A 14938-nucleotide genomic window follows, 5' to 3' on the forward strand; every position below is an offset into this window, starting at 1 on the left:
AATTGAGTTTAATAATTATGACGGATCTACGTTATTAATCTTAGGGAGAATATTCAATCAAATCAAACATAGACTGCAGACAGTTATGTTTTCTTGATTAATCAACTTATCTAGTTCTTAAGGCTGCCATTGAATTAAATTACTAGTGCGGACACTGTGGTTGTTTGATGGTTAGGGTTAGTTATACGGCGGATTCGTTAACTAACCAATGTTAAGAAGAGATAAATATTCAGAATATAAATTGATGTTTCGTTTCCATGATTTGTTCTGATTTCTGTAGGTGGATGTGTGCTTGTAACGAAGGTTTGTTCTCTTGATAATTTTCTGATTTTATTAAATTTTATTTGATAGTTTTTCTGTTTTCTTTTGATTTAGCCTAGATAACATCCAAACCCCCACAAATTGTATATCATCTAGCATAAAAATATGACTTGAATCTTCCTTATGGGATCGACCCCTTGCTTGCTCTATACTATCTTGTGTGTTGTGTTTGAAGCTAGGATAATTAATTTGTGCAACCGTGAAATCGCAACATAACTCTCCTTGGTTTTTTAACTCTACATGTTGTAACCATATGACCACTAATATTAATCTTTTGTCCTCTAAAACACCAGTTTCTTCCTTGCCACCAATCCATACTGCAAATGGTACTAAAATGACCATTACTCATATTGGTCATGTAATTACCCCCAATCTTAGTCTTCCTGAAACGTACCATATTCCTAATTTGACACTCAATCTTATCTCAGTTGGTCAGTTGTGTGAGAAAGAACTAACAATTATCTTCTCTTCCTCTGGTGTTCAGGTACAAGATTCACAAATGAGATAGATTCTTGGAACGGGTCGCAAAGTAGGTCGATTATTTGAGCCTGCATCACTTCACTTACCTCAGAAATTTGTGTCTGCTGCTACAACCACAAATTCTTCCATTCACCAATGGCATCTTCGACTTGGACATGCCTCAACTAGCAAAATTCAACCTTTAATTTCTCGTGGATTATTAGGATCTACTAAGTTTGAGTCATTCAATTGTTTACATTGTCAGCTTGCAAAACAACCTACTTTGTCCTTTTCTAATAATGTCTCTATTTCAAATAGTCCTTTTAGCATAATATATTCTAACATTTGGGGTCCTTCTCCTGTTTCTTCTATCAATGGTTTTCTGTATTTTGTGTTATTTATTGATGATCATTCTCCTTTTATCTGGATATATTTTCTGAAACATCGTTTTGAGCTACAACAAATATACATTACCTTTGCTAATATGGTTAAAACTCAGTTTTCTTGTGCCATAAAAGTTCTTAGAACAGACAATGCCATGGAATATCGAGATTCTTCCTTCAATTCTTGAATAAGCACGGTACTATGGTTCAACGTTCTTATCCTCATGCCTCACAACAAAATGGTAGAGCTGAGCGAAAGCATCGTTATATTCTTGATTATGTACGTGCTTTTCTAATTTAAACATCATGTCCTGAAAAATTTTAGGGGGAAGCGGCTCTTAATGTTGTCTATACTATTAATCGGCTCCCTACTTTAATTCTTCATAATTTATCTTCTTTTGAAAAATTGTTTGGTCAGCCTCCTGACTATTCCTTTTTTAAACCTTTTGGATGTGTTTGTTTTGTGCTCTTACAAGCTCATGAACATATAAAATTACAACCCCGAGCCCGTTTATGTTGTTTGCTTGGTTATGGGAATGAACATAAGGGGTTTCGATGTTGGGATCCTATTTCTAATAGATTACGCATCTCTCGTCATGTTGTCTTTTGGAAAAACACCATGTTCTCTTCTCTTTCAAAGTTTCACCACTCTATCCAAACTGACTCTTTCTTTTTCACTAACTCCTCCATTGATTTGTTTCCAAGTCCTATTCTAGGTGATTCTGACGCACTCACTGATAACTCTTTACCACATGATCCCCCTGAATTTGTACTAGTTGTTGATCCTGCACCTGGACCTGCTACTACTCTTGCCAATCCTCTTTGCCGCTCCACTCGGGTAAGAGAAACTCCTCATTCTCTTACAGATTTTCATTGTTATTTTGTTATTGCTACTCTTCATAAGCCTCGATCTTATCAGGAGGCAAGTACTAACCCTCTTTAGTAGCAAGTTATGAGTGAGGAACTTTAAGCTTTGGATAAAACTCATACTTGGGACTTAGTTGATCTTCCTCCTAACAAGACACCTGTTGGCTGTAAATGGGTTTACAAAATTAAGACTCGTTCTGATGGAACTATTGAGCGTTATAAAGCTCGTTTGGTTGCCAAAGGATACACTCAAGAGTATGGTATAGACTACGAAGAAACTTTTGCTCCTGTAGCTCGGTTAACATTTGTTTATAGTCTATTAGCTATTGCTGCAGCTCAAAAGTGGAAGCTATTTCAGATGGATGTTAAAAATGCCTTCCTTCATGGCGATTTAACAGAAGAAGTTTATATGCTTTCTCCTCTTGGTTATCATGCTCCTCATAAAGTTTGTAAACTTCAGAAAGCCTTGTATGGATTAAAACAAGCCCCTAGGGCTTGGTTTGCCAAATTCAGTTCCACTCTTACTTAGTTTGGCTTTCTTTTTAGTTCTCATGATTTTGCATTGTTCATTCGATGAACTGACCATGGTGTTGTTCTTCTATTAATATATGTTGATGATATGATAATAACGAGAGATGATGCTTCCAGTATTTTCGAAGTTCAACACCATCTTAGTCAGAATTTTAAGATGAAAGATCTTGGTTATCTTAGCTATTTTCTGGGTTTTGAAGTTTCTCAATCTTCTGAAGGCTATAACTTGTCACAAGCCAAGAATGCATCTGATTTACTTTCTCATGCTGGCGTCACTGACAACAAAACAAAGTCCATGCCCCTGGAAATCAATTGCAAACTTACACCTCTAGATGGCACTCCTCTTGCTGATCCTATTTTGTATTAACAACTTGTTGGGAGTCTTGTCTATCTCACTGCTACTCGACTTGACATCTCATATGTTGTTCATTTAGTAAGTCAGTTCATGTCTGCCCCTCACTCTACTCACTTCTTTGTAGTGCTTCGGATACTTCGTTACCTTAAAGGCACTCTTTTTTATGGTTTACACTTCTCTACCAACTCCTTATTGGTGTTGTCTGGCTACTCTAATGCTGATTGAGGTAGATATCCAACTGATCGTCGGTCTACAACTGGATATTATTTCTTCCTGAGTGATTCTCTTATCTCTTGGCGTAGCAAAAAGCAAACTGTTGTTGCTCGCTCTAGTGCCGAATCTGAATATCATGCTATTGCAGATGCTTCCTCTGAATTAATTTGGTTGTGGTGGCTATTAACTGACATGGGTGTTCCACATTCTTCTGCCACTATGCTTCATTGTGATAATAGAATTGCTATACAGATTTCTCATAATGATGTATTTCATGAGCGTACAAAACACATCGAGATTAATTGCCATTTTGTACGACATCATGTTTCTCATGGCACCATAAGATTGGTTTTTGTCTCTTCTGAACAACAAATAGCTGATATCTTCACCAAAACACTTTTTCTAGGTCGTTTCCAGGATCTCTTAAGCAAACTAAAGATGACATCTACTATACCACCTTGAGTTTGAGAGAGGGTGTTAGCATGATTACTGGACATCTACACAGGATTTACTTGATTGTAGGAGATTTGCCTTGCATGATATTAGCAACCATATCAAGCAAATGTATTTGTGTTATATTTCATTACGTAACTGTTATATTTCATTTCTAAACTACCTCGTATTCTCGTGTATATATATAGTTGTTGTATCTCTGTAAAGAGAGTCATTCAAATAATATATACACAATTCTCTCGTATTCTCGTGTATATATATAGGTGTTGTATCTCTGTAAAGAGAGTCTCTGCAGCCTATCTTTGTTATCGTTTTTTGATCTCTGTTATCACTCTTTTCTAGTAGGTGATTGATTTCAAGTATCTTTATTGGTCGATAGTTGATTTCGACCATTTTAACTGGTTCGCTAGAGAATAACTATTATTTTTCTTCATCAATCAAATAGATAAATTATTTTTTATATAAACACTTATAGTCGTCTGCCCTTTCAAAAGCCAATGTCCCACACCGCTCTACGTTCTTCGATCCCAAATCATGTAAACACCCTATGCATTAATGTAACAACATACTTTTCGCAGATGAGTTGTTTATATATTTTTGGCTCATCACCGTCGTCTCGCATTATAAAACTTAGAGACAGAGAACAAAGTCAAATTTTATTGTTGACTATCTACGTGCAGCTCTTCTGCTTGGTTTTGCGTGCATCTTAGCCAGAACTACCCAATTCCCTTTCCCAACACAATAGAAAAGGAAAAGATGTATAGAAGCTATGCCCACACTCCCAGCAGCAGAGTATAGAGAGACTACTTCCTCTCTTTTCCTTGTGTATATTATATACTTCAGTGGGAAGCAATGACAAACAAGGCTATGTACCTGTGCTTGGTTCTCTAGAGCACCATGTACAACGAAAAATGAGCCAAAATATCTATCACAATTATGGTAATTAAGTATGTGTGTGATGAGCTTGGCAAGTAGACGAAGGGAACTTTCATAGTGTAGTGTATATTGCACTCGATATCAGTACTCGATCGGTGCTGGCAATAGGCACCCACTCTAGATCTAACCTTAAATAGTTCATTAACAGTCAAGTTAAAATATGTAAGGGTTCCAAGAACCGTACCCTCCCTCTCTATTTATTTATATATATTTTTTTAAAGAAGGGATTATTTAAGTCCATGTATCCATGCTCTTCAACGTGTATGCATTAGATCCACTACTCAAGTTACGAACGTGCAATACTTCTTTGTTTTGATAAAACTATGGCATTGACTTGTTCTAAGCAATACTGTCACGCTTGCTGTGAAGAAATTGACAAGTTCATTTTCCATAAAATATAAACGATAGGAGATTTTTTTATTATTATTAACTTTATTATATTCCTTAACATAGCCTCGCAAAAGGTTTTTCTAATCTCTAAAACAGCACTACTACGGATTAACTCTGGTGCTAAAATCTAGAAATTAAAATCTAAGATAGTGAAGAACAAAGGAAGAGAGAGGAAACATGATCCTACTGCATAAGCCAAGCAAGTAGTATTAATCCTTAATTAGCTCTATTGCATAAGTAGGTTCCTGATTATTGCAGCTTGGGCTGTGTCAGTCGTTTCCAATAGCTCAGACAGCCGCTCGCTAAGATCACCAACCTCTCTATGCAAGCTTTTAATATAGTTGCACGTCTCCTGCAAGATCTTGGCAGCCGAAACCTTCGAAGAATAAAAATAAAATAAAATGAAAAATTGAACTCAGGTTAAAAGCTAGTAAAGCACAAACATATACCGAAGGTCTCAGATGTAGCTTGAAAAAAGAAGTAAACATCGATCGCAACATATATATGTAAAGAAAATGTCTATAATTAGATGCAAGTCGCACAAAAGCAAAACCTACCACATCAAACGTTTGTAACTATTATACATATCTACGTACCAACACAACCCAAAAAAAAAAATGGATCTGTAAATAGTCTGGTAGTCCAAGAGATTGCAGTACTTAGATAACAGAAGCTGTACACTTGAATAAACTTTGTGGGTCTTTCATGGATCAGTAGAGGAAGTTATTCGTTCAGTATATTAATTAGGAAGAAGTCAAAGGAACTACGTCCGTAAGGAACTCGACAATAAAAAATCCACTTTGCTTTACATTTCTTAAAGGAAACTGATGACTGCTGTGTATATATGCACTATAATTGTTACAGTACTAGCTACTAGGTTTTAGCTCCTAAACCATGAGAAGCCATCCTTTCTTTTTTCTTGGATTAATTTTTGTTTGAGACCAGTACTCCAATTAATAGAGATAAAAATATCATCTTAGCTATAGCTCCTACAATTTGAAAACAGTTTACCGGTGAATATATTATATAGCTGGGGAGGTCATAAAACTAGTTATAAATTAAATAGACTTGCTAGTGATAAGTTTTGTTTTTTAACTACCACTATAGTACCTTGTCAGAACGCCTGTTACGAATCTCAGGAAGAAGTTGTTGCAACTTTGTAACAAGATCAAGGATCTGATCATCACTGATTCTTGAACTACTTGATTGCCTTGATCGTGACCTTCGGCTAGACATGTTCTTGAAATTGATATTCACTTAATTGTGGAAGCAGTAGGAGCACAAATAAAGAAAGAAAGGATGATTATAGATGAGATACAGTCTATATATATATATATAATCAGGCGAGTGAAAAGTATAGGTACGAAGAAAGAAAGGTTACAGGCGAGTGTGCAAGTTAGAAAGAAGGAAAATACTCATGAGAAAGAGTGAAGAGGCAAGTTATGGAAAAAGGTGAAGTGGGAAGAGAAATTAAGAAAGGGAGCACAAGATCACAAGTAGTGGTGTTGGAGCTAGTGGAGAAAACAAATGTGAATGCATGGGAGAAAGCAGTGGACTAAGCTTTCATTTAAATAGGGTTTTTTTTAGAAGAAAGAGAGTGTGTGAAAGAATCAAATTTCTAGAGATGCGCCATACTGTCTTCCTTTGTGTGTGTTCCCAGGTCGGAGTTTGATCTCAACTGGAATCTCGCACTCTCTCTTGTTTCGTAGCCAGCGAGTATGTGTCAGTCCCTCCACGCAGTACCATCTTATTTTATTATCCCCCCTGCACTAATTAATATTTTTAATTCTGTTTTTCCAGAAACCTAGATTTATTTTCATCTTCTCATATATATATATATATATATATATATAGAGAGAGAGAGAGAGAGAGAGAGACACACACACACACCCCTGATATTTTGCCCTGCATAACTTGAGATGATCATCATCCTATTTCCTTGAAAATTTTAAGACAATATTTAAAAAAATATATTAAAACAACAATATATTAAATTGATTCGGGTTAATCTAGGTTAACATATAAAATCTACAATAAAGATCATGAGACTGTGATAATCTCATAGAAAACAAATTAAAAAATATTTTGAAGCCTAATTCTCAATCAATCCAAGGTTAAAGGATGAGATTGAAAAACAAATAAAAAAATACAAAAAAAATAACTTGAGTTAATATTGGTTAACCTGTCAAATTTAGGTTATGAGACCGAGATAACCCAATATAAAAAAAAATGATGAAGCTCAATTCTCAATCAATCCAATTTTGAATGATGAAATTAAAAAAAAAATCAATTAGAAAAAGAGACAAAAAAAGACCTGAGTCAACCCGTCAAACCTATGACTCGAGCTATGAGTATGAAATAAGCTCATAAAAAACCAACCAAAAAGAAACCATTAAGATCAATTCATAATCAACCAAATATTAAAGGATAAAATAAAAAAAAATCCAATTACAAAAATAGACCAAAAAACTTAAGTTAACCGGTTAACCTATAAAAGAAATATCATAAGTCATGAGACTGAGATAACCCCTTAGAAAAGAAAACCAAAATAAATTATGAAGTTCAATTCCCAATAAATCTAATGTTGAAGGATGAAATTGAAAAAATAATAAAATTAAAAGAAAACACAAAAAGAAAATATTGTTTCCATGAACAATACTTTATGAGGACAAAAGTAATAATTTCTTCTCCTCAATTAGTTTATATTAATGATATATAACAGTTCTTGATTTGAGATACTTCAATGGATTTATAGTTCACACACACACACACATATATATGTTAAAATATTATTTTTAATCATTTAACTTTTTATCTTATATTGAGAATTAGTCGTAAATGATGAGTCAAGCTCAAACCGAAAACATACCTAACCAATCATGATTTGAATATCACACATTTTTTAATGGAGAAAACGTGAAAGAAAATAGCAGATTCTTTCTATATAACAAAATTTCTATGTTTTTTTTTAAAGAAATTCCCTGTGAAAAGCAAAGAAAAAAGAAAAAGTCGAGCCATTTAAATTACATAATTTTTTCTAATTTAATTTCTTAGTTATGAGTTATATTGTTCAATTTTATTCAAATAAAACATTCTATAAACACCATTTAACAAGGTAAGTTGTAGTTACCAAATATTTACACACTAACATATCTTAAACCTATCCCATTTTTCTAGTATTTCTTATAAATATGTTCTAGTAAGAGCACAAAATCATTGGTTTGTAGTAATTTAAGATGATTGACAATTTGAAAAGAAAAAACCTTTCTATACACCTAAAACTAAATTAGTTTAAACTTAAAAGATTAAATTATACTTTATTAGCTCGGGGTCCACATCATAATCATATAGTCAATGTCCTAGTACTCAAAACATGATTTATAAGAGATACAATGCTAAAGGCATGATGAGTCATGAAACTTATTCAGGCATCTAAGGCCCAAACAGAGCTCACACTTATTTGGATCCAAGCAAATAACATGACCTAATGCTTTTCCTAAATGGGGGTCGTTGATTTTGCACCCTTAAGAGTCGTGATGCCCAACATATCCGAAGCACACATTATCAAAATGGAACGGATGTATCCAAAGGGATTAACATGATGGCACCTTAGGATAAAAGGCTCCTAAAGACCCATGTACATCAAACTCTATATAGAATTGTTAAGAAATAATAGGATTGTTACACTTGAATGTAATACCCCTTGGTCAAACCTAGTTTACTTGTCACCAACCACAGAGACATAATATATATTTATTAAATGAAGACACATCTCTTAGTCATGTGTCCCCTAGATATTGATCTTATTATCATCATTATCAATAGTATATAACCTATAAAACCTATAATAAGGACTACTTTTGTAGTGGTTAATTGTCAATCTAGACCTTTATCCTCTAGTAATGTAAAAGTGTAGGTTGCAAGCACATCAACCATCCTATTCTTGTATGGACACACCTATATAGGTTCAAGACTCTATAAAAAAACTTGATCCCGAAGTTAAGTAATATTCTCTTTGAAAACATCTTCCTCTCATTCATAAGAAAAAACACATATAACATAATTTCTTAAGGTCTTCTTTCACCATCATTAGTGATAACTTAAGCTAAGGAGGAATTGGTGGATCTTCTTAATAAAGTCCTTTATGCCAACATAAACGTAGAAAGTCCTCAATGAAGGAGACCCTATTTCTCCTCTCTTATGACATAAAAGTGATGATACTAATAAAGATTAGGTGCCTGAGTCACAAAGCATTGAACTATTAAACTCAGGGTGAACCTAGATTTCTCAAAAAGACTATGCTAATAGTTGTATTAAGAAATAAGGTGTATAGACGAAAGACCATTGGTTATGCAGGCAACCTAGACAAGATTCTACTAGCCCAATATTCTCTAAGACACTACGAGCCTAGTAAAAAAGTGATAAATATCAATGATTCACTTTTGTAGCTTGCTAATGCAAAAACTTTTTTGGAAAAATAAATATTTTTCTTAGTTTTTTTATTTTTATTTTTCTATTCTGTATTATTATTCTTTTTTAGTCTTTGGTATTTGAAAAGAATAGTTTTCATATTTTATTTTTCCTAAATATTTCTAGAATTTTTTTAATTCTTTCTATATAAAGGATTGTAATAGCCTTTTAGTAAGTAAGAATATGATGAATAAAAATTATTTTAGGTGTCTCCCTATAGTTCTAGTGTTTTTGGTCTTTGAGAGTTTTGACTTGTAACAAATCTTGTTACCAATTTCTTCTAGTTTGAGTTAGTGGTATCGATGCCAAATCATTCCTAGCAAATGTTTTTTATATGCTACTGAAACTTCATGTTTAGAGGTTATAAAGGATGTTTTCATGATGGAGGATGGTTTTTGATTGGGAAAGTTTTACTCAAAAACATTATATTGGATATTTTTATAGTCGAGGCAGTTTATGATTGAGAAGGTTTTGCTTAAAGAACAACATGTTGGATGTTTTCATGGATAATTTGAATTTGAGTACGAGTTCAATCCAACCTAAAAAAATTGAAGTTGGAGAAATTTTAGGAAATTTTATAATTCAATGTTTCCTATTTAGTATAGGAATTTCTATTTTACCTCATTAATTATTTTCTAGGATTTGTTTTTCTTTAAGGATTAGGGTTTAGACATGGATGAATAAATCAAGTATTTTGGTATATCTTTATAGTTATAGATTTACTTGGTCTTTGAGGTTTTTTATATGTAACAAACCCCGTTGATTTTTTAGAGTTTTGACTTGTAGCAAGCCTCATTACCATTCACTTTTTTATCTATATCACTCACCAACTCTCAATAGAAATGTCAGTTATTGCTCATCTTAAGCCTTCTCTTAGTGGGGAATGAACATTTTGGGATCGTTTCCCAAAGACTTTAGGAAGATATAATTTATCTTAGTGATAGTAGAATACTTCAACAAGTAGGTGAAGGCTTGGTTAAAATAATTGCCAACAAGTTCCTTTCATTTACATTAAAAATTACCATTTGTTTGTTTCGGCTACTCAAAGTCCTAATGACAATTAATGAGATCCAATTTGACACTGAAAAGAAGAGGAAGCATTGCTAGAGGCTGCACATAGAATACATGTTCTCTTTCATGTCTCCTTCTTAGACCAACAATGAACAAAGATCATAAATAGAATACTTTAAAATTGACTTTAATTTAAAAAAAAAAGCTAACAAAGAGTGGACAAATATTATTAAATAAATAATTTAGGCACTATTCACCTAACAGGAATGAAGGAAAACTCAAGATAAACCTTTATTTCCTAAAAAAGACCCGACTAGTAGCGTTAGTGAGAAATAAGGCTTATAAATAAAAAAAATAGCATAATATCATTATATCAAGGTGAAGAATATGTTTTTAATATGAGAGATTTGATCATTAGAAAGATGTAATAAAATAGTAATCCAGAAAGGAACATTTACTTCAAGGTTACTTGTGTGATAAAAAACATTTTTCATCTCCAAGATATCAACAAGAAGAATCTTTCATGCACATGGCACTTAGATCACTTAAAAATGTATCACCATTAAGAAAAGTTATTTGCTCGTACTCTAATATTTTGATAAGAAATGTAAGAAACGTACACTTTCTCATATATATTTTTCTATATGAATCATTCACCTTGTCTATTTATAATTGAAATTTCTCTTCGAGCCTATGGCTTTCTCTTTCGCCTAAGTATAAAGACTATATCCCTCTAAATATAAGAAATTATCTTGCTCATGTATATAGAAACCTACCTCACCCAAAAATAAAAACAATTGATATTCGATCATGAAAAATCACCTTATCTACATAAAAACAATCTTACCCAGGTATAAAGGATAAGTTTCTCTTTTTGCAGGAGATTTTAGAGAAATTGAGTTGTCAAATGCAAAGTTGATAGTGCTGAACTAACCTTGACAAGGTAGATAAGCATGAGGATGGTAGAAAACAGTAGTCTAAGATGATTTTGGGATGTTTTGCACTTTTAATATTTTATCTATAACTTTTTATCAAAGTGTTAAAATGATTCAAATTATCTTGATTTAGAAAGCTTATTTAAAGGCACACATTATAAGCAAATAAATACATTAATTACTTTTTGTAAACCTTAAATTTTAACACACAGTATAAGCAAATAAATATACTTGATTGCTTTTTGCAAACCCTAAATTCTTTCTTTTAGGTCCTTGTTTCTCTATTTTTAAAATTTTTTTGGTAATCTTTTGAGACTTTACTTTATGGTTTTTTAATTCCTGTTTTTGCTTAAAATTTATGGATTTTCTTGTTTTATTTTTAATATCCTGAATAATCAAAATTTATATGTTTGGAAATATTTCAACGTTAGCCATTTAAGCCTAACTTGTGAATTGTTTTGGGTATCTAAAGCATTATTCAAAATTCTTATCTCTTTGTGCTATATTTGCATTAGATTAGGATCCTTTCTAAATCTTCTATCTTTCTAATTTTTTATTTAAATATAATTTTTTTTATTTTAGGTTATGTCATCCTTTGAATATAAAGGTCCACCTTGCTCAAGTATAAAGACACACATATCTTTTTTTATTATTGATTTAATTATTTTTTAAATATTGAGTTTATGAAGCCAATTTATCAAAAAAAGGCCCAACAAGAATGGATTGAACATGAATAAGGTGATACTCAGAATGAACCCATTCGAACCTAAGATATCTTCGCTATCTCTACAACAAAGGGATATTGAACTTCACTCCCATTAAGGCATAAAGCATGTTAAACCTAAAAAATCCTAAATGTTGGGACATTAGATCTTATTCCCTATCCAGGCTTGTTAAATATGAAAATTTCTTAAATGTTAAGACATTCCATTCTTTTTTGGGAGACAAAAGAGGGGCAATTGACTCGAATAAGAAAAAATATAGAAAAAAACTCAAAGAAGTAAAAAAAAAAAAGTCATAAAAACCCATAACCATGAAAATATTCAATACATATATTAGAGAGACTTTACAAGACTGAAGCCATATATACCTACCCTACTATCTAACTCTTCATCTACATCCCTCAATGCTTTATCATCATTCTTTTTAGGGTCATTTACTAAGTACTCATTTTAAGTAGTAGTGGTAGCGTGTTTCAAAAAGATCTCTCCAAAATTAGGCAAGGTATCAGGGTGAAAAGTTTTAAAGAATTCCACTACCACACTCTTAGACAAATTTTAAAAATGAAGATTGCTTATCACTTCAACCCATTTACACTTTGTGACCTTCTTTAAGGCATAAGTTCCATTAAAAATTCTTAAAAAGTCATTTGGTAAATCATTAACAATATAAAGATGGAAAAACTTTGTCCGAGCTTTAAAGGTTTTGCATATAGCTATCACTAAGGCCAACTCCAGCTCCTCAGTCCTTTATTAGCACATAAACAAGTTCTAGTTTCCCTTTAAATAAGACTTTTTGGTTGTTTGAACTCCATAACTAATGTATCCTTTTTTAGAGAGGTTTTGTAAGAATTTCACGGGTAAGTATCAATTGGTAATCCAAGTTTTCCTAAGAGTTCTATATAGCCTACACCTTTTCTCTCAAAACTTAAAGAGTTTGGTTATCTTTAGTGACTATCTTAATGATCCTAACCATTTATTAATGCTTGAATTCCTATCACTCAATGTTATGAAAATAAAGTAAGGCTATATGAATATAAAAATTATTATGATAACATAACATGAGCAAAATGATAGTGAAAATGTACTTTGAGAAAAATCCATTTATAATTTTTACCATTTAAACAATGTCGTTATAAGGGTAGATAGGTTGTCCTTCATTTACTCATCAACTTTCTTATAGAATTGACATATTCATTCTAGTACTTACACATAGGATAAACCTTAGTTTTGTTTGAAGGTGAGGGCTCCATTAAATAAATTATGTTATTCTTGTTCCACTTTTAAGGTAAAGGACAACGAATGTGATAGAGCATTATCTCATTAATCTCTGTTTATAGAGGTTATAGTTTTATGACCATACCAATACAATATTTAGGAAAGACCATTAAGAAGGAGGAGGAAGTCATCCGAGTTTCCCTTATAAGAGTGACCATTTGAAGTTAGGGTTGATGGAAGTGGTCTTAACCCTTGTCCAAAGTTTAGGGCGATTGGTTATTTGGGGGAAGATGAAGGAGTCCCCTTAATTATCTCTTGCACTGTTTTCCTTTTCCTTTTTTCTTTCTTTAATTTGGTAGTCATCCTTGTTGTGGCTCCTTAGAAATCCATATGCTCGGGTATAATGAATTGGTTGTCTTTAGAGGTTTAGTTTTCTCCCTAAAAAATAGTAATCACCTCCTTAATGGACCAAGAGGAGCTTGTATCATTATAAAATGAGGTTATTGAGTCCCTAAGTAAAATATGTAAAGTGACATTTCTTTTTCAAGGTTTTTTCTTTGGTCCAGATCCACTATAATAACAATAAAAACAAAGGATGCATAAATAAGCCAAGTTTAAATAAATTGTTAAGAAAAAATAAAAATAAAAAATCTTATGTATTACCCATTAAGGTCTCATTTAAAGTACACCACTAGGCCAAGGGGTTAATCTTGTACTAAAAAATAAAAGCCTACAACTTTCTACATATTGACTTATTAATCGATGTCCACGTAGGCTTATTGTTCCATGGCCTAACTAGGTCCTTTAAAATCCAAAATATCCTCAAATCTCGTAAGGGCTAATTATAGGAATTTCCCTTCAAAGGCAACATGAACAACTTACTGCACTCAATTGCATGGATTTTCTTCTGTTCGATTACTACTTTAACAAGATTTTTTTGCTTAAAGAGAAAAGGTGCAAGACCATGCCATTTCTTGAGTCTTATTAAACATGTTCCTAACTAGTAGTAGTGTCTGGATACCTTTAAAGAGGGCTCTTCACCATATTGCTTCATGTAATTTTTTAGAGTAGTCAGGGAGGCTAACCTATTTGGGTGTAGTTGATTGGCATAGAGGTCAAAATTATGAAGAACCTTCTACACAAATCCCAACAAGGAAAATGTGTAACCGTGTTTGAATATGTAGAGGGGGGCTATAATTTATTTCCCCAATGCTTGGGCCGTAATAGACTAGGCACTAATTCTCTTCATCCATGAGGGTTATCTTTTTATGCACCATCTTTATAACTAAGTTTCGGATTCTTCCACTTAAGTCAATGACACCTTACTTGGATATATATCCACTAGTTAGTCTCGAGGTTTCCTTATCTTTATAGCTTTCATTCACTCACCCACATACTAACTCTTGGGCTTTGAAAACATGCCTTGTTATAATGAATGTTTGGGAAAATAAAACGACAAGATATTTTGAAAAACGACTAATTGTGATTAGATGATCGATGTAAAAAGATCCAAGAAAATCGCCCCGCTTAGACATGATCGAGATAATGGATTCAAAACTAAGAGCGTGTTTGAGATTGTGGTGGATGTTGCTTTTCAAAGTGTTTTTTTTCTTGAAAATACATCAAAATAATATTTTTTATTTTTTTATATAAACACATTAAAACAATCCAAACACA

The 14938-nt window shown here is 32.6% G+C and overlaps 1 protein-coding gene across 1 annotated transcript; it reads right to left on the reverse strand.

Moving 5' to 3' along the window:
- Positions 1-4902: 4902 nt before the first annotated feature.
- LOC133678931 (transcription factor PRE3-like) lies at positions 4903-6473 on the reverse strand. The gene is made up of 2 exons (XM_062101453.1): positions 6019-6473; positions 4903-5284 (listed from the first exon to the last, which is right to left on the reverse strand). Exons 1-2 carry the CDS (start codon positions 6142-6144, stop codon positions 5135-5137), a joined length of 276 nt encoding a protein of 91 aa, XP_061957437.1. The 5' UTR covers positions 6145-6473; the 3' UTR covers positions 4903-5134.
- Positions 6474-14938: the final 8465 nt, after the last annotated feature.

Source organism: Populus nigra, chromosome 18 (assembly GCF_951802175.1).
Source record: "Populus nigra chromosome 18, ddPopNigr1.1, whole genome shotgun sequence".
Classification (NCBI taxonomy): Eukaryota; Viridiplantae; Streptophyta; class Magnoliopsida; order Malpighiales; family Salicaceae; genus Populus; species Populus nigra.